Source organism: Paralichthys olivaceus, chromosome 13 (assembly GCF_024713975.1).
Source record: "Paralichthys olivaceus isolate ysfri-2021 chromosome 13, ASM2471397v2, whole genome shotgun sequence".
Taxonomy (NCBI): domain Eukaryota; kingdom Metazoa; phylum Chordata; class Actinopteri; order Pleuronectiformes; family Paralichthyidae; genus Paralichthys; species Paralichthys olivaceus.
This window is the reverse complement of record NC_091105.1, coordinates 2,166,719-2,186,797: the sequence shown is the minus strand read 5'-3', so window position 1 is coordinate 2,186,797 and position 20,079 is coordinate 2,166,719. Positions and strand designations below refer to the sequence as shown.

The 20,079-nt window shown below is 43.1% G+C and overlaps 1 protein-coding gene across 6 annotated transcripts; it reads left to right on the top strand.

Moving 5' to 3' along the window:
• The first annotated feature begins 930 nt into the window (after positions 1–930).
• paqr6 (progestin and adipoQ receptor family member VI) lies at positions 931–18,560 on the top strand. 6 transcript variants are annotated; one of them, XR_011245956.1, is made up of 9 exons: positions 3,396–3,629; positions 9,495–9,766; positions 10,012–10,139; positions 10,835–11,040; positions 12,645–12,771; positions 13,946–14,042; positions 14,145–14,289; positions 15,314–17,917; positions 17,982–18,560. XR_011245956.1 is itself a non-coding variant. In XM_069537809.1 (8 exons), exons 1-8 carry the CDS (start codon positions 1,050–1,052, stop codon positions 15,577–15,579), a joined length of 1,248 nt encoding a protein of 415 aa, XP_069393910.1. In that variant the 5' UTR covers positions 931–1,049; the 3' UTR covers positions 15,580–18,560. The 6 variants fall into 6 exon arrangements, 5 of the variants coding, with proteins under 5 accessions (XP_069393910.1, XP_069393906.1, XP_069393909.1 ...); XM_069537809.1 differs by lacking the exon at positions 3,396–3,629 and adding an exon at positions 931–1,056 and having other exon boundaries at positions 15,314–18,560; XM_069537805.1 differs by lacking the exon at positions 3,396–3,629 and adding an exon at positions 1,041–1,181 and having other exon boundaries at positions 15,314–18,560.
• The last annotated feature ends 1,519 nt before the right edge of the window (positions 18,561–20,079 follow it).

The window sequence follows — 20,079 nt, the reverse complement described above, 5'->3', positions numbered from 1 at the left end:
ACCTCCAGTCGCTTAATGTTTTTGTGGCTCTGGAGGGAAGCAGCTGCCTGTCTGTCCACTTGTTTCCCAATAAACTGATCAGAAATTATTCAGGTGTAATTCTAGTTTGTAGTCAGGTGATGTGATCAGGAGTTAACTTTAACTTGTTAACTTTCCTAACTTTCAACTTCAAATACGCAAAAGGATCAGTACATGAGTAGATTTGGACTCAGTGGGCTGATGAGATTCTTTACAAGACAGGAGGCAGCAACATCGATCACTATGGCAACATGAGAAATTATCATTTACAGTTTCCGATTCTCAAAAACAGAAATGTTGTTTTTCTTTATTTTACTTTCTGCCAAAAAAAAAAAATAATCTCAGTTTAGGTTCAAATCATCATTTTACAGATCAGGATTCAGATTCATCTTAAATTAGCTGCTCAAGAAGCAGGGAAACAAAAACAGTGAAACGATGAACGTGCAACACAACAGCAAATTGTATTCTACAATACACAATGTGTATTACATAATGCTGGTCTGGTCGGGCTGGCAGTAAATCCGTACCCCAGTACTTTGGGACTCCGGGTTTTCTGTTGAAGGTGTCACATTGAAAAAAAACTGTTCCGTTGATTTTCACCATTTTCTGAGAGATTAATCGATTTCAACACATTCAGCTGCAAACTCTAATCCTCAATCTAAAATCCTCACAGTGAACTTCACATAAACCCTCTCACCTCCTCACTGACGCCCCGTCTCTGCCTCTTCTATTAAACTAGGTCTCCATGTGCCATTCTTTCTCTCTCTCTCTCTCTCTCTCTCTCTCTCTCCTTTCCACCCCCCCCCCCCCCTCCATCATTTGTGTCCCCATGGCCACAAGCCCACCACTAGCCGAGCGCACACAGAATAGCCAATCCCCTGGCAGCAGGGTCAGTGGATGGTTGGCACTTGTGCTGGGTAAGGGGGGTTGGGAAAACCTCACTGACCCAAGGACAATCCTCTTTCTGGGAGCCCGTGAAGCCGTGGGGCTGCAGGGACCTCGCAGTGGACGGACGGGGCTGCGGGGACAGGATGAGAGGTTTAAACTCAACCCACTAGTTTGTTTTGTAGTTTTCAAAAAGTGCCTGTGATCTGTGTGAGAAATGTCCATGCAGGGGTCTGTGCTGGCTGTGGGGAAATGCCTCGCCTGCTTGGAGTTTATGCGTGAGTAACTGTCTTTGGAGACTTCATCAGTTGCTCCTCTCGCTTAAAACCATCCACAAATGTCGACGCCACCCGTGTTTGCTCTCATGCTGATGATGCCTCGGCTCCTGCGGCCTCGCGGCCTCGCGGCCTCGTCCCTCAGCTGGGAAAAACAAGCTTTCTGCCACATCCAGTGGAGGAAGGTCTGGGCCCTCAGGGTGGGATTTCAACACTGGAGGATCCAGCAGTGTTTTTATTCGGTTACAGCAGGAATGTGCAGAGGAAGAAAGGAGGAGGAGAGGAGGGGGGGGGGGTTGTTTGGTGGGACAGGGAGAATGGGAAGTAAGAATGGAAGTTTGTTTTATTCCCAGAGGATGAAAAAATTGGATTTGCTTGAGTCGTGGTCTGCATTGATCTGATCGGACACGTGAAGCTGGAGGGTCGGGGCTCGTTTCTGTCGATGTGAGCTCAGCAGCAGTTTCTCATCACAATCACAACGACTGTTTCTCTTTCTAAGAACTGGAGGTTTCGGCAAAACCCCACTCCTCTTCCTCTTAAAGAGACCCCAGTGCTTTTACTCAGTAAGTCACTCCCACTTATGGGAACTGAATGTCCTGATGAATACTCAGGGAACATTAAATTCACGTTTCCTGATTTCAAAAGTTTAATAAACACGTCCATAAAAATAGAAGTTTGAACAAACGTCGTGTCCATGATTCTGTGTCCCCTTAAAAGACGTCAAATAAGATAAATACATGATCTATTTTATTCCTCTTTTAGTTTTTAAATTTTTACTTTAACTCTGTCTCTTAATATTTGCGTCGTCGTCCACAGTAACAGTGTTGAAGTGCTTTTCTCTGTTTTCTCTGTACTTCTCAGATTTGCTTAAAGTTATACTTTCAAATTGAAATTTTACCTACAAACCATATAATTAACTTATCACAATACAATGCAGGGAAATAAATACAGTATTTGATGTAAAACACATTCACCAACTATAGCGTGAAAATACTTTATAGTAATAGTCTTAAACGATGTTACTCTGCACGAGAAATACTTTAAATGGGACATTATTACATTTAACTGAAAATACTTTGGCTTCAGTTTTATATTTGAATGCAGGAACTTGTTATTAAATATTTGAACATCTTGATGTTGGAACAAGAAGAACTCAAACATGATGATCTCAAAGAGGCGGAGGAAGACGTGACGTGACAGATGTGACGCAACCTGTGAAATATGTCCCCGTATCATGATTTGAGTGCTGCTGCTGAATTTAACACAAACTGTGGAATTCATAGTAATAATCCATTCGCATGGATTTAAGTGTTTTAATTTGCTTTCTGGAAACACGCCACTCAAAAACAAGTGACTCATTTTAACAAGAACATGGATTCATGAGAAGTTAACGACGACCATGTCAACAGAGTGTGGAAATATACCAGGAAGCAGAACGGGGCCGTGGAGGTCCCCGTAGTAAAAATACTTTGTGTGTGACGCTGCTCAGAGTTTGCATGAAAACAAACGAGGCCGTGTGCTCAGAAGTGATTGGACGGAAAGTTGTGTTGACACAAAAACAGGATGTCCTCTCTGGTTGGTGTTTGGACAAAGGCGCGTCCCCACAGGTTCACGTGAAGGCTCCGACTCCTGTGATTGTAGGAGTTATAGTCAACGGCAGCAGGACTTCCCGTGACCTTGGGGACATTTGAGTCAATCTGAGAAGCTGAATGATGTGAAGACACTTCCTCAGTGTAACCGCTGACGGTGGATGACATCATTTGTGGGTCAGTGAGGTCACCGCCGTCATGGGACGGGATGGTCCGAGGTTGTTTCGGCCTCGTTCCGCTCGTCAGCTCGATCCGACTCGTTTGTTCAGATTGAAATATCAACAACTGTCTGGTGGATTTTATGATCTTCATCGTTTCCAGTCTGTCTCGTCCTTTTTGACTTCTGTTGTCTTATTTTGTAATATTTCTTATTTCTTGTCATTTTGTGTTCCACTATCTAATTGGTGGTTTTTATTTTTTGTTGTTTTATTAAAAAATTAACCTCTTCTGGGTAAACTTTTCTATTTTTGGTCTCTTTTTTGTAGTTCTATGGTTTTTTTTCCATTGTGACTGTAAAACTTTATTTAAAATAAAAATCGGTCTCGTTTGAAGCTTCGGTTCGATTCGTCGAATAATCGTCGTGGGTCACGTGAGCAGCGGAGCGCGCGCAGAGCTGCAGATACACATGGCTGGTGTTGTTGTTGCTCCTCAGATCCACGTGAGCGCGAGCCGCGCTTCCTACTGGCTCGCGAGGGACAAGGGAAAGGGAGGACAGACACACACAGACACACACAGACAGACACAGACACTGACAGTGAGCGCAGCAGCAGCAGGACATCAGGCCCAGACTCTCACGCCAAAGTGTTTTTAACGCGGACACAAGCGGAGGATTCCTGAAACCTCCGCATGCCGGAGGGTCGCGGTGAGTGCGGAGTGTTTTTATCGTGATTATCGTAAAAACAGGAGATGCGGTTTTCTTTCCGTCGCCTCTTCGCGGAGGTTGTAGTTCTGCAGCTTCGACTCTTCGCCTCTTTCTCTGTCTTCACGTGTGAACTTCGTGTCCTCGTGAATTCCTGCACAGGCAGATTTTAATAGTAGAGGAAACACATGTGGGGGGGGGGGGGGGGGTAGAAAGACTTGAAGGATCGAGTCAGGAAACTCTCGTCGTTCTGAGAATGAACAACATGTGACCAGCGTGTTTGTTCCTGAGCTGTTGCTCTGGAGACTTTTCCAGCTCCGGCTGTTTGGACGAGTTTTGTCCACATGGATTTTAAAACTCGTCTTTCACTTGTTACAGTTCACATGTAGAAGAGAGAGTGTGAACACTGAGCAGAGATGGAAGGATGGATGGAAAGATAGATGGATGGATGGATGGAAAGATAGATAGATATATAGATGGAAGGATGGATGGATGGAAAGATAGATAGATATATAGATGGATGGATGGATGGATGGAAAGATAGATAGATATATAGATGGATGGATGGATTGACGTTGAAGAAAATCATGGAGGTAACTTTTAATCAAGTGTTTTTAATTTGCTTTTTTAAAATGAGTGACTGATTTTTTGACAAGAACAAGAGCATCAACTCCAAACTCCAGTTTTAATCTTGAAATTAGCAATTTTTTAAATGTAGATAAAGATCCTGTGTTGATCCCAGTGGAAATTTAGGCCTTACATGAAAAAAAACATGTGATAAATTAAAGGTCAACACGTTATCAGGAATATAGAAGAGAAATATTTAGCTTGATAATCCATATCAGGCCTATTGCACACACTTCTCTCAGTTTGTACGAATGCGAACCTGTCAAATGTAATTTCTTTGCTTGCAGGTGATTTGAAACAGATCTCGTGTGCGGCAGGAGACGATGAGGTATTCAGGGAGGAGAGCAAACACGACAGGACGGGGGGTTGGTCTGCACAACCCCACCCAGCCTGTTCAGTCAGTTCTGTCGTTTTGTCTCATGTTCGTCAGCATTGACTTAAAGCTAGTTTCTGTTTGACATCGGGTTCCTTTTATTTGTCTAAATGTGTCGACAGCCTCACACACACACACACACACACACACACACACACACACACACACACACACACACACACACACTCACACACACACACACACTCCAATCCTGAGCAGTTTGAAACTTACACACTTTTCAGGAAGGGGGTGGGGGGGGGGTGGGGAGGAGGACACCTTTGACAAAAACATTCCACAGTGACCTCGGACTTAAAGCAAACAGAAGTTTAGGTTTTTGTTTTTGAACTTTAGGATTTTGTTAGTGTGTGTGCAGAAGTGTCAAATACTCAGAAACTGTGTTTGTGATGTGTGACGGGACAGTGACGATGCAAGTGCAAGGGTTATTTTTATTATGAGGGTTAATTTGTCAAATTAAAATAATAAAAAAAATTACATTTCTGAAAATGGTGAGAAAGTTACAAGGTGACAAATAATCTTATTTTCCATAATGATGAACTGATCAATTGAGGAAATGATGGTCAGTAATTAATCAGAATTAAAATCACATTTCAGAAGCTGCAGGTGAAGAATAGTTTGTGTTTACGTGATTAAATGAATCAAATCTTAATGGTTCAGAAATGAGATTGATGTGAACTGAATATTTATGTGCATTCGTGTTTTTGTATCAGATATTTCCAGTGACCGTCAGAACGTGACAGGAGCAGACTCACTGCTCAGCTCTGACGTGCAGGGATGTGTCGAAATGAGCCGGAGACGTCTGAAGCTTTGAGGTTTATTTGTTTTATTCGTGAAAAACGGATCCTGTCTGTTGCTCCAGATCCAAACTTGTGGATTTATCTTGTTCTGTCTCCACGTGGTGGAGAAAGAGAAACTGGGAAAACACTCCCAGATCAAGGAGATGCTTTTATTACGATCAACCATAAAGAATAATCACAAATAATCTTAGTGGAAGGGTTTTTCTCGGTGCATCAACCGAACAGGGAGCTGACCGGTCGTGCTTTCGGTGTTTATCTCTCATGCAAATGTTTCAGCAGGACAGGAATGTTCTGCAGAATTAGGCGAGTCGGGCATATTTGCAGCACAGGGCACGTCTGTCAGACTGTGTGGGCAACATGCTCCGTGCACAGCTTTCTTATTGTCAGCCTCTGGCCAATAAATACGTCCATTGAGAAAGGTCACGTGTGGCGACATCACAAGCGAGGGTCAAGAATTTCAGCGATCAGGAGAACAAAACATAAAGAGGAAGGACGTGTTGAGTAAACCCAGAATTGAGACAGGATTGACAGGTGACAACGGCTGTCTGGTGGTTCTGTGGTCACATGAGCGGATAAAATATCGTGCGTGTAATTACTTTCATTTCTCCCCGAGACCGCTGAGTATTTGCCCTTTTGATAAATGTGACTATGAAAAATGGGAAAACACACATTGGCCTAGAAATGATAAAATACACGAGAAGTTCTTGAGTCACTTCTACAAACACCTTCCTCTTCTCCGGACTCAGCCAAGACGGGAGGAGCAGCTTCATTTCGTTTTCATCTCCGGGAAAACAGGCGTCTCCTAATCGAGCATGTTCTTTTTGGAGAGAGATTTGATTAACCACTTTCATAGAGGGGAAGTTTTAATTTGATGTGTGTGTGTGTGTGTGTGTGTGGGTGTTTTTTAGTCTTTGGCTCGTGCACGGTTGTGTGATGCTACATATCAGTGCAGCAGCGTCATGGGATCATTGAGGCTCATTGGCAACTTATTTTGAAAAGTCCCAGGCTTCGTCCCGCCTCACATGCTGCACTGTGGGCTGAGTCTTCTTGTCTTGAGTCGAGTCCTGATGCAGGTTGTCTGACTCAAACGTCTCTCCACTGATTTGCTTGCGTTTTTCTTGGTCTGAGCTGTAGAAAGATGAGCAGCGTGTGGAGCTGAGGTTTTTTTTCTTTGCTCCTGACTCTCCGGTTAAATCTCGTGTTTGAAGTTGAGGACACAACTGTCGTCCTCTCGGGGCGTCTGCTGCAAACACTCCTGCCTGTGTGTGTCTGAAGTGAAATGGGGGTTTCGTCCAAATGTAGAGCGCGCTCAGCGTCTTTGTCACACGATTGTTGCTCGTGTAGTTGGACAGCGTGACAGGACACACTGACATACTTCCTCTGGGTCACCAGGCTCTGCGGAGCTGAAGTGCACAGACGTCTCTTTATGTCGCTGCTGAGGAGCAGAGGCTTTGTCCTCTCTCTCTCTTTCTTTCTCTCTCTCTCTCTACATATCCATACATGAATAATATATATTTGCATGCATAGAGGTAACATTCAGATCAGTCACGGGTCACAGTTTGCAAGAAACAAGCCTCAAAATTAACTGTTCAACCACATGATGCAAATGATCTGAATTCAGATCAGCTTTTTTTTTTTTTTTTTTTCACACTGCAGTGAACCCTGTGGCTTTTTCCTTTCTATTGTCATCAACACAATCTTGTGCTGTGTGCACTGTCGCTTTTGTCTTCCAGTCGTGATGAAAGCAGGATTTGTACCAGTGTGCATGCATGTTAGTGCACTGAGAGCTTGTGCATGTTCTCAGTGGCAGAACTGTGTGTGTGTCTGTGTGTGTGTGTGTGTGTGTGTGTGTGTGTGTGTGAGGCGCCTCATTTCCATCCAGCACGGTGTCATCCCCTGGCCCCTGTGCTCTCAAGGCCTCCGTCTCCACAAAGCTCACTCTGTCACAGCGAACAGGCCGGGGCCTGCAGCTGGGTCGCAGTAAGTGGTGGCTGCCGCTTGTTGTTCCTACTCAGCCGGAGAGGGGCCCCTCAAGGTATGAGCTGCAGGGGGGGTGGGGGGGGGGGCAGGTCGTCAGGAAATGTTTTATCCCGTCAGCTCTGAGGAGACAGATGCACGGAGATGAGTCCATGCAAATAAAACACATCTGGGTTCCATTGGAACATCTTAGTGATCGCTTTCTTCAGTATGTGTTAATGTACTGAACTTTATTCAACATCAGGTTGATGACATCGATCAGGTTGTGTCTCACATTGAATCTTAAATTCAGAGGGATGGGTTGGTGTGTGTGTGTGTGTGTGTAGAAATGAACATGAGCCAATGTCCACGTCCTTCCGAGGACTCTGAAGACAGACTAGGTTGCACAGGACAAACTGAACTGAGGCGGTCTGGTCTGCGGAGGATTTCCTGTTTACATCACCAGCCTCTCCTGCTCTTACTGTTGCATCATTTAATGCTTTGAGCCATTGCACTTAACTGCAACCTACATCACTGGCTCGATCGCTCCGTCACTGGCATGCAAGGAATCCTGGGATAGTTTTGGCCCGAGAAGGAATCGACTCTGGTTTGTTGTGTCGCTCAGGAATGGGAGGACGCTGCGTGTCAGCGAGTCTTAGGAATGGAACACACTCGCTCTAATTGATTTCAACCGTACACACCGACATCTGGCTCCGCGCTCGACTGCAGGAGTCCAGAGTTGATGAGTAATATTGTCCAGGTTCAGTTTGTCTGTAGAGTTTAAAACATCTTGTGGTGAAAGAAACATTTCTCTCTGATGATGTTTCCCTTCTGCTGTCTGCAGAATGAATGCTGCTGTAATATTGACTCACACAAACATGTTATCACTCTCGCTTTCTGTCACAGGCAGCGGGACAATGCGTGGCATTCTTCGGACTGATGTCTGGGTGCGTCTCAATAGGAGATTGTTCTCAGTGTCAGCTCCAGTCAACAAAGACTTCACACTTGAGACATCGGTCAAATATTTCATCGTATATAATAGTTTCATTTTTATATTTCATTTGGAATGTTTACTTATTTAATCCATTATTTTACTGGTGCGTCTTATTTTTATTACAGCAAATTATCTTTTAACATTTTTGTCCTGTGATCCTCATCTCAAACGATATTGTCATTTCCCGCTATGCACCCGACATGGACTGAAAAACCGTTTCTCTCTGATCCCCGGTGTAAACGTATAAGTAGACGGAATATATGAGTACGCAACATATACAAGTACTCAGAACACAGAAGTGCAAAGGCCCACGGTGGATAGGAGGAGAGTCGGGCAAACAGGAAAAGTGCAAAGTTTGAACCTGGACCTCATCGTCCAGAGATCTGATACCGTCATGACGTCATCATGTCACATGGAAAACGAAGTCAGTTCATTAAGGAAGCAGAGAGATTGAGATTCTTTCGTTACGAGTTGTTTTGTTCTTCATTAAATAAATAACCCGTGAAGTCACACGCAGTGTTTGCAGAATTCTTCATGGCTTAAAGGTTGTATAACATCTTTTTTTTTTCCACTAGCACAATTGTATTTGCTTCATCAGCCACTGTCTCGTCCTTTGTCATAGCTCTGTGTTGCTTATATGAGTCCAATAAAGTTACTCTGTGCAGCGGAGAACCAAAATAAACAACATCCAGTGTGTGTGTGTGTGTGTGTGTGTGTGTGTGTGTGTGTGTGTGTGGCCCACAGACAGTTTCTGTTTAACACCGTGGTGTGTTCACAGCGTGTGTTTGCTCCAAAGATGAAAATTAAATCAAAAATATCCTGGATGTGAACGCTGCTATCCTGCGCACATGGAGCCAGAGTCTGTACAACAGCTCTGAGGTGATGGAGCAACGAGCTCCCAGTTTGCCCAATCCTTGGAAAACTTTTTAGTTTGTCCGTGTCCCATCTATTAACATGGAGGAGTTGGGATTTATGACCTTTTGCAGCCAAAGATTGAGGCGCTTTACTTTTCTGGGAGCCACATGTCTTCCATCTCTGGTCCACACGTGTGTAGAAATGTTTGCTGCTGCTGCTGTTTTAATGTTTCCTTCACGTGTCCTCAGTGTTTCCCGTGTGGCGGGGGATCGGGGCCAGTATTGGCGTCGGAGGTGGGTGGAGCCAGGGCTGGGGGCGCTGCCTGCGATGGGAGCCCGACAGTCCAGGACAGGGCGCCCGGGTCCCCGTGTATGACTACCCCGTCTGGTTGGTCCTGTGCCGGGGGGGCCGAGCCAGACTCCAGGAGGTTTGTCAGAGAGGGAGGGGGGCGATCAGACTGCCCACAGACATGCTCAGCATCAAACTCCCCCAACTCTTCAACATCCACCAGGTCCCAAAGGTGAAGACGGAACACAGCTCCACAACATGAACGCATGAAACTAAATCCACTCCTAAGTTTGAGTCAACTCTGGAAATACAGAATCACTGTGAACTCCATTAATTAGCAATTAACCAATTAACCAGTCGACTAATTACGTTTGTTACTGTTTCGTTGATTAAAAAAAACTGGACTGAATTCTCCCCCTGGAGGATTAATAGAGTTGTAGTTGTTCACCTGGACCGTCTGTCCCTGTTGGTCCTCAGGTGTTCAGAGAGGACAGCATCATCTCCGGGTACCGTCACCCCTGCAGCTCGGCGCTGGACTGCGTCCTCAGCAGCTTCCAGATGAACAACGAGACGATCAACATCTGGACCCACTTCTTGCCAACATGGTGCGTAAGAAATCCCCACTAACCTCACTCACTAAGGTTTTGAAAAGTTAGAAGTTTTGCTTTACGTGAGAAGATTTCAGGTTTCAGGAAAACAAGAAAAACTTCTCAATCTAGTTTTTACGTCTCCTCCCTCATGCTTCTCTCTGAAGCTCGAGTCTGCACAGGGACAGCCAGTCAATCTATTTTCTGATTGACTGGCAAATTTATTAAATTCATTTAATCATGTGTTGTTAATTTACAATTAAAACTCATGGCGACAGAACAGTTGTGCAGTGGGTCTCACTTTGTACAATGTGGGACCTTTAAAATGTTCTGTAACTCTCATCCCGTCACACGAAACCTTAAATGCGTCTTATCTCTACAAACCACGTAACTTTACAAAAACAACTTTAATTTAAAAAAAAAGCATCTGTGTTTAGCATCTGTGACGTAAAATCCCTTAAGTTCCTCAGCAGCGCAGGAGGAAACAAAAATCAACTGCTGGATGAAACGTGTTTCTAAGATTTCCAGGCAGGATCCTCCCAAAAAAATGACATAAGCCGGGATTTAAATTCACACGAGACAAGTCCAGGATGTGAGAAAAGTCAAAGCACAACAGCCGAGAGCGGCGCGGGACGGCCGCTGTCATGGAGACGACGCTCCGAGCCGAACAGATTATTACCCAGGAAAAAGACAAAGCTGTGTTTGTGTGGCAGGTATTTCCTGTGGCGTTTCTGCGTCCTCTGCTCCACTCTGAACTTCCTGACCGACAGCTACACCTGGCCCCTGCTGGTGTACATGGTGCTCATCTGCATTTACCCCTTCACCTCCAGCTGCGCCCACACCTTCAGCACCATGTCCCCGGAGTCCCGCCACATCTGCTACTTCTTCGACTACGGAGCGCTCAGCCTCTACAGCCTCGGTAAGACGCGAGGCAGACATGTTGTGGTTTTGTTTCTGCAGAACGGGAGCGTTGGTGGTGACTGGAGCAAGGCAGAGCACCACGCTCACATAGTTAAAATTATTCTCAAACACTTTTGATAAAGAAATGTAATTGAGGTTTGATGTTTCACAGTTTAGACACGAATAAATCCCAATAAATTCAACTTTAAGAAAAGAAACTTGTGCAAATTGTAGAACTGTGCATTGTTTTCACACTGATGTCTGTGAAACATCAGTCGATATCATCGTCCACCGATGAATCAGAGGAATCTAAAACTCGACCAGAAGCGAACGCGCTTCAAATAAGATGAAATCTGCTTTTTTAATGAGGCTGTTTGTAGAAATCCTTGTTTTCAAGGACACTGAGATTTTTAAAGGAAGTCAAGTCCTCCTGTAATATTTAGTTTGCGTGACAAAGGACACAAGTGGTATTGTTGTGCCTGTTTGCCTTCTCAGCCCGCTGTGGTTGTCAGCTGGATGTCTGATTTCCATATTCTCTTGAGAAATTATTTGTTTCCTGGCTTCTCTACGCCCCAGAAAGTGTTTGTTTGGCTTCACAACCGTTTCTCCTCTGAGTAATATCTCCCCGTCAGAGATTTTGATAAAGAGAATAAACAAAAGACACATTTTTACAGGAATTCAGAGCGTGTTGCACAAGTGCTCTTTTGGAAAAACTTGTTTTTCCTGCAGCTGCTGGCCGTCCACTTTCACGTGCATGCAGATTCATTTCATTAGCACTGAACTTTATTTAATCTTTAAACACAATGCATCGCTGTTTTTCCGTTCGCAGTTGCATTTCAGGTTAGTGTGCGTTCGTCGTGATGTCAGTGTTTATGACCCTCCTGCAACCGAGGGCCTCTTTAAAAGAACGTGGCTCCAGTCTGAATCTCTCTGGGTGCCGAGATTTGTCTTGTTTAAAATGTTTAATAGTGTTTGTTTGGATCAGAGCTGCGGCAGTGTGAGAATAATTAAAGTATTACAAACATTTCAAGGCCGAGGGAATTCATGTGAAACACACAGTCCTGCAGATCCTCTGTCGAGAGGAAGACAACCTTTGATTTATGGAACTTCACCCTGAGCAGTTTATCTCACACAAATCATGTAAAACTCTGTTTAAAGGGTAGAATTTGGACCTTTCGTGCTTGAGCGACCCCTGGTGGCTGAGTCAGAAACAACACTGCAAGTAGAGTTAAAATCTGCAGGTTGTGGCTTTAAATATTAAATTAAATTAAAAATGTGAACTTTAAATATAATTATATACATTTTGTCTAGTGTCCACCACATTTAAAATTACTCTTGAAAAATAAATAAAAACCTCAAGAAATCGAACCTGGTTTCATTTATTGTCTGAATATTATAAATATTATAAAACTATTTGTTTTTTACAAGGGAAATGTACACACAACACATCTGCTTGTGTGAAAACCCAATGATACCCACATGTTCTAATGTACAACTGACTTTAATTAATATTAAATCCACACGGACAGAAGGAAACGTGTACAAATACAAATAACTACGTTAAAATTCAAGTCAAGTTTGAACCGATTCAACACGCTCATGTTGTCGTGTGTCTGTTTTCAGGTTGTGCAATAAGCTACGGATACTACGTGATGCCTGACTGTTGGGTGAACAGTTTCCTCCATCAACATTTCGTCCCCATCGCCATCGGAAACACGTTGTTCTGCACGAGTCTGTCCTGCTACTCCAGGTAAAAAGAGGGTTTCTGTAGAAATCTTATACCTTTAAGACGTGAGGTAAATATTCAGCGAGGCTTCGCTTGTTTTTACCCATAAATCCACACTTATAATAACCTGTTTTCAAGGACGTTAAACATAAAGGCATTGAGAGTCAATGTAAGGACGAATGGTACAGAAAGTTTTCCAGCTTCTCTCAGACGTCTGTTCTTGGCAAGATGGCGAAAAGCCAGTGAAAGAGAATTTCCACCAACACGTGACACTTGAACCTTCCACTGAAACCCAGACAGACTAAATACCTTCAGCCTCGTAACCACACGGTGACCCACATGCAGAGGCCGGAGACGCCCGGGAGAACGTTTCTGACTTCAGCTGAAGCTGCTGCTGAAAGAGCTGCGTCAGTCAGACTCTCATGATGGATGAGAGATCATTTGTTTTGTTGTCGGGCAGTTTCGAGTATCAACTGCAGCCTTTGACAAAAACTAGCGTGTGTGTTCTGAGACGTTGAGCCCGACCACACTGGAGTTTTTTACATAAATAAATAACCTCCAACAGAAGTTAGTATCTGGAATTTCTTCTTACTCATCAGTCTAAACAAACTCCACAGTCTTTTATTTTAATTCGGGTTATTACTTAAATACTTATTAATGTTCACAAACACTTTTTCCTCAGTCTGTCCATTCCTGCAGCTCCTGTCAGACTCAGGTGACGAGATGTTCGAGGAGCAGAGGAGCTCCACTCACACTTTTTAACTTTGCACAAGTTTTCATAGCAAACACACACACGAGGAAAGAGAAACTAAAAAAAAAATAACTTTGTATATCCAAAGTCACAAAGCGCTTCACCAAATACATGGCAATAAAAAACAAATGAATAAAAAAAAATAAGGTTGGTGGATGAGAGGGACGTATTCAATTATATTTTAGATGCCAACTAATAAGATATTAAGGTCAAGACGTCTGATTTCTCCTTTCATGTGTTTGTGTCATTACCTCCGCCTCGTTATGTTTTCATCTGTTTGTTTGATTGTCATCAGGATTAAGTAGAAAATACTGAGTTGCTGCTTTTTGACATTTTCTCAAATTTCCCAGTGAATCAGTTTATGTTTTTTTAATGGTGCGTGTGCAACTTGTTATATAATTATCGTATAGATTCAAATGATTCTTCTCGTTTGTTGTGTGTCTGCAGGTTCCTGGAGTTACAGTTCCCACAGAGAAGCAAAGCTCTCAGAACAGGAGCGTTCGTCGTCCCATTCATATTTGACACTGTCCCTTTGTTTTACAGGGTGAGTTAATCACCTCCTGGCGATTTAGATATTCAACCAGTGAAGAGATGCACGTCTGAAAACCTGAATTATATTGAAATCTGAAATCTGTCTTTTGTGCAGATTCTCCTGTGCTGCGGAGGAAGCTGCAGCCAGAGCGGCGCCTTGTCCAGTCACTGTTACCACCTCCTCTTCGCCTTCCTCACCTGCTTCCTGTTTACCGCCCACCTCCCGGAGAGGCTGGCGCCGGGACGCTTCGACTACATCGGTACGTCCCTTAAGAACCTGAGGCGAAATGACGGTGAATGCATCGTCCTGTTCGCATGCGCTGTGAGGAAATAAGAACGGAAACATGTGAGGAAGATGTGTTTCCCCGAGGAGCTGCAGAGTAACTGTAGATGAACTTCAAGAGTTTAAATATGAAAGAGAAGCTGCACATTAAGAAAAACACGAACCCGCGTTCTGTTTGTTTTATCGTCCTCACGCGGTTGTAACTTAAATATTTGCCGTCTTTTGTTCTTGAACGTTTCCCCGCTGACTCGGGACAATCGACCCAAAACAGCAGCTCTGCATCAAACAAGCTTTTGATTCGATGTCACGTAAACTTTTTTTCTACCTGTGTCTTTGATCGGTTATTTACTTTGGTGTAAAGTTTCTATCGTCTGCAAACGTCCGGCCGAGGTTCAGTCGCTTGTAAAGTCCGAGGAGGAGCTGCAGTAGAGTGTTCACGTAATTTTATTTCTCTTTTGATAAATCTTGAAGGTTCCAAACATCTTTTAAAGATGATTAAAAAAAACGTCACGTTAACAATCGAGTTAACAAAGAATGATTAATGACCAATCACAATTTAAAAAGGTCGAATTTTATCGAGAATGTTAAAATGTTTTGTTTTGTAAAATCAATTTTGCAGAAAAACTCCATTCGTCCCTAAAGTATCAACATTCGCTGGTTTTTTTCTTCCGAAAACATCGAGCAAAGAAAATTAAAGTGAGATTCTGATGTTGACTGATTGTTAAATTTAGTCAGAAAACATTTTTTGATTATTTTAATAACTCGGGCTGAGACGACAACAAATTATTCTTATCACCAATTAAGTTGCTGATTATTTCATGAACTATTGATTGAGGAATTATTCGGAATTTGTTTTTTAATCAGCATTTTAGATTTGGTGTGTGTGTGTGTGTGTGTGTGTGTGTGTGTGTGTGTGTGTGTGTGTGTGTGTGTGTGTGTGTGTGTGTGTGTGTGAACCTCGTTCTTGAACATTGACTCTTGTCTCGTCTTCCTCCTCACAGGCCACAGCCACCAGCTCTTCCACGTCTGCGCCGTGGTGGGGACCCACTTCCAGATGGAGGGCGTCTTGGCGGACATGGCGCAGCGGAGGGCGTGGCTCGTGGCCCACGGAGCCACGCCCTCCTTCCTGGGGACCATCGGCGTGCTGGTCGTCAGCCTCCTCCTCAACCTCGGCATCATCGGCATCTTCAGCGCGCCGCTGCTGTGGAAGCCGTGCCGCGGCTCCAACCAGCCGCACGCCACCGCGCACGACTGCAAGGAGCAGTGAGGGTGTGCGTCCGATCGACGTGTGGCAGATTTTAACCGCTCACTGTAGCGCTTCTCTAACACCAATAGTTTCATCACTCGGAGATAAAGTTTTGATACGTCGAGCGCCGAAGCATTTTTTCTAACGACTGAAGTATTTGTTCGTGTGTTTCCTGAGAAGCTGACGACCCAGTCACATTTACTGAAGCCTGTTTTTTTTTCTGCTGTCACACTTGAGTTTGTGTGTGAAGCTGAAAACACGTCTGAAAACGTCACGGCCCGACCGATACAGTCCGCAAATCTAAATATATCAGATATGTAGATTCAAAAAAACTATGTGAACTGACGTCTTGTCTCCTTTATGACACAGAAATGTTACCGAGGCTCGATATTTTAAACTTTATTATAAATTGGAAGAAAACAAATTCAAAAATAAAGAATTTATCTTGAGTTTTCCCGTCAGGCCGCCGATTGGTCGTTATCGGCTCTCAGGGGTCGAGCCCTGAATCGGTCGGGCTCTGATCTGTGCATGTGTTCACGTGCGTTTGAAACGAGGCTCTGGGTTGAAGGAAGCTGTCGTCACACAACACGTAAGTGCCTTCATGTAGCTGCAGATCAAGTTTAAATCTCAAACTGGAAACTGTCGCGGTTTTTTGCAGGGATTTTATATTGATGACATGATCCAGGTCAGAATCTGCTCGACTTCGTTCAGGATCTATTGAAATTCTTCCCTGTACCTGGACTTCCTGGCGGTGGTGGTGGTGGTGGTGGTTCTCTGTATGAAGCAGCTCCACATAATATAATGCAGATTGGATTGCCGGCTCTTATACATCCACCTATTGATTCCACTCCTGCACCGACTGGAATTGATTTGCAGGCCACTGTGGCTCTCGTCATGATTGCCTGGCTAATTATGAACCCCACAATCTGCCTCAACAGGGGGAGGAGGGGGGGAGGGGGGAGAAAAAGGAAAAGTTACAGAGCGGAGATGATTAAAAGAGAGGTACCATTTTTATAACTGTTTCCATGGCAGCGTTATAGTGCCCCCCCCCCCCCCCAGAGGGTCTCCAACAATCTGTTCTGAACAAACGACGCTGTCTCTCTCTCTCTCTCTCTCTCTCTCTCTCTCTCTCTCTCTCTCTCTCTCTCTCTCTCTCGTTCTTCCCCCGAACGTATAATAAGATCCATTCTGAGCATCCATCACCTGTAATTACACTTCAAAAAGAAAAATCATTGGCTTCTGTTTGACTTGAGAAGAGTTTTTTCATTTTTCTGTGGAATTAAGGGGGGGGGGGGGGGGGGCATTGTTATCACTGTGATGCTGCAGTAACACTCCTGTGTACTGTGTTATCTCATTGTTCTGTGGAGACTGCTGTTTACATTTACCACTGAAATAATAATGATCATGTATTTATACAACTTTATGGTATTTATTGCTTTTTGTAGAGAATTGGATTAGAGTTTTTTTTTTTTTTTTTGGAGGGTGGGTGTAGATGCTAAATATAATTCTTAATAAAGGATTCACACTGAAACACAAAGTTCATCTTAACAAGTTATTTTTGACCATTTCTGAGCCTGAAAACGAGGGAAAATGTGTTAAATGAGTTTTCCAGCTCTGATCTGATCATTTGGACGTTTCTTTAAATCCCGAGTGTCTATATTAGACCCGGAAGATGAATCCATTCAACTCATTCGTTAATTAATTGATTGCAGCTATTTTGCTTCGTCTTGTTTTCAGGCACACATGTTCTTTCGCCTGCTGCATAAAACTGTAACTCTGAAAATCTTTTGGGGTTTGTTTTTTTTTTGAAAAGTTGATAAAATTGTTAAAATCTAAATTCACAATTCTCAATTTAACTCCAATCTCATATCGTTATAAAAATAATAATAGTTATTATTATTAATGGACAAAAATGACTTGATAAGATGCATTGATTAGATAATTGTCCCAGCAGCCGTAGCACAGCCTGGGACACATGGATGGGTTTGAACGTCTCTGACACACGTGCAGGTACAGATTCACTGTCGCTCATGTCACCTGACAAACTCATCATGCATAAAACATGTTTAACGGATTTACACGTCGTTCTTTTTTTCTTTTTTTTTAACACGCACTCACACACAGGTTCTGTCCGTGTTGGTAGAGAGTGGGGAAGGGGAAACGTATGTGATGTTATGGGATCGAGGTGAGTTTCAGGTCCACGTCGGACGCTGATGTAGAAATGTCAGAAATATGTAGAATCACAGACACACACACACACACACACACACACACACACACACACACACACACACACACACTCTTGTGTTGAGGCATTGTTTAAGATGTTGTCGAGGTTAGTGTGCACAGTGTGAAAGTTGTGCTCTTTGTTTGCCCACAGTGTGGTTTGCACTGACCCTCGTGTTGTGTCTCCGCTGCTGCAGAGAGAGTTTTGATTTTCTCCTCAGTCATCGTCTGACCCTGTTGATTCCTGGAATCATTTCTGGCCTCTGATGTGGTTTCGACCCCAAACGAGTTTCTTTTCTGAGCTGCTTTTTTATTTATTTTTTTCATTGTGATTCGTCATCTCACTCGGTCTCATCGGTTCAGTATCCAGCGTGATGTTTTCTCTTTGATTTACAGTTTTTTTTTATTTATTCTGACCATGTCGTCCATTTAAAAACCCGGACGACTGTTTTCTGTCCTGTCGACCTTGTTGTTTTGCTCCTCAGTGAACGAGGCGAGGCAGCTCGTCGTTGTCACGGTGTCTTGAAGGATGTTTGATAAACGTGAGACAGAATGAAGACGAGTGCGGGATGGACCAGTGTTTCTGTTGAAAAGGAAAAACTGGGTTTGAAAAAAGTTACCGGTGCCTTTAGAAAACTTTTCTTTTGATAGAATGCTCCGTTTGTTCTTTCTTACAATGTGTACATACTTACTTGTTGTTTGTTGTGTATAATTTTGTAATTTACTACTTTGTTGTACTAGACCTGTGTAATAAATTAAGCCTTTTATAAATGTCATCATCAATTGAATCATTTCAGGGGATTTGGTGTAATTCTTACCATCAATTTCTTTAGGTTATAATATAATTTGAGTAGATATATAGAACACTGTCTTTGTAATCACTTACTCTCATTATTTGCTAATTGATTTTTTTTAAATTATAAAATCCCAGAGAAAGAAGAAATGTGTCTTAAATATCTTGTTTTGTCTAAAACACCAAAAATATTATTTTATCATATTTGACAAAGAAAACATCACATCCTGATGTTTCAAAACCAAGAACAAGTAAATGTAAAATAAAAAGAATAAATTAATCAAACAAATATTTGAATTTCAAAATAGTTGCCACTAATCCTTGCAGCTCTCTTGTTTCGCACATGCATATATGTATATTGCATGAATGTGTATTATATAAAATCTAAATACTGATTTTGAATGATGTGGACTATGAAAAGTAATAATATATATTTTATTATAAGACATTTGCAGATTCGTCTTTGTAAAACCAGTCTGAGCGGTGACCAGCAGAGGGCAGAGCTGTACAACAGGAGTGTTTCCTGTGTTTGAATGAAAAACCAACTGTTGGATAAAAAAAAAAAAAAAAAAAACATTCTACAATAATTAATCCAACAAGAAATTCTGACCAGTATTTGTCCTTCGAGCCTGATTGTTCCACATGTTCCCAGACGAGAGGATTTTATTTCATAAACCTTTGAAACGGGTCAAAGTCCTGAGATTGAACCTGAGACTCTTTTTTTTTTTTTCTTTCAGGATGTTTTTTAAAGTCTTTTCACTTCCATTACCTGAAAACTTTCTACACTGGTTTGCTTTGGTCTGACTCCACTGAGGTCGGTCGTCATCTTCAGTGTTTTTGCAGGATGAAAAGTAAAGTGGTGTATTATTAGCAAGAGACGGACCAAAATGAATCAGAAGAGATAATTACCTCGAGGAATCAATACTCTTATTTTACGACAATGTGGGAGATTAAAAAGTAAAGTTTCCCGCTGCAGAGCTCTAAGAGGAGTGGCACTTTAAAAATAGGCCTAATTTCCAGCCTCTTGTTATCGTCATGCTGCACATGAGGCCGGAGGCTCGAGTGCACGAAGAAGAAGAAGAAGAAGAAGAAACAATGGGTCCTCCGAGTGTTTTCCACCCCCCACCCCCCCCCCCCCCCCCCTCTCCAGTACACCAGAGAGGGTAGAAAGAGAGAAAGGGATGATAGCATTACTCACAATCCATTACCACTCCCTGGAGACGCTCTGCATACACAGAGATGGAGGGAGGGAGGGAGGGACGGTGTGAGGCAGAGAGAGGGCTTTGGTTTTGGAGGGTGTTTGTTTGCTGGAGGGCCGGGCGGGAAGGCAATATGAAACTTGATTAGTCCTTTTCAATAACCGTCTGCCGAGCATCCCCATAGAGACGTCGCAGGTTGATGATTAGTTCGTCAAAATAATAGAAAGCTCTTGAATAGCCTTGTTAAGATGTCTAACTTTAAGTACAGGCGGCATCCCGAAGCATTGTTCGCTCCCGGAGCGC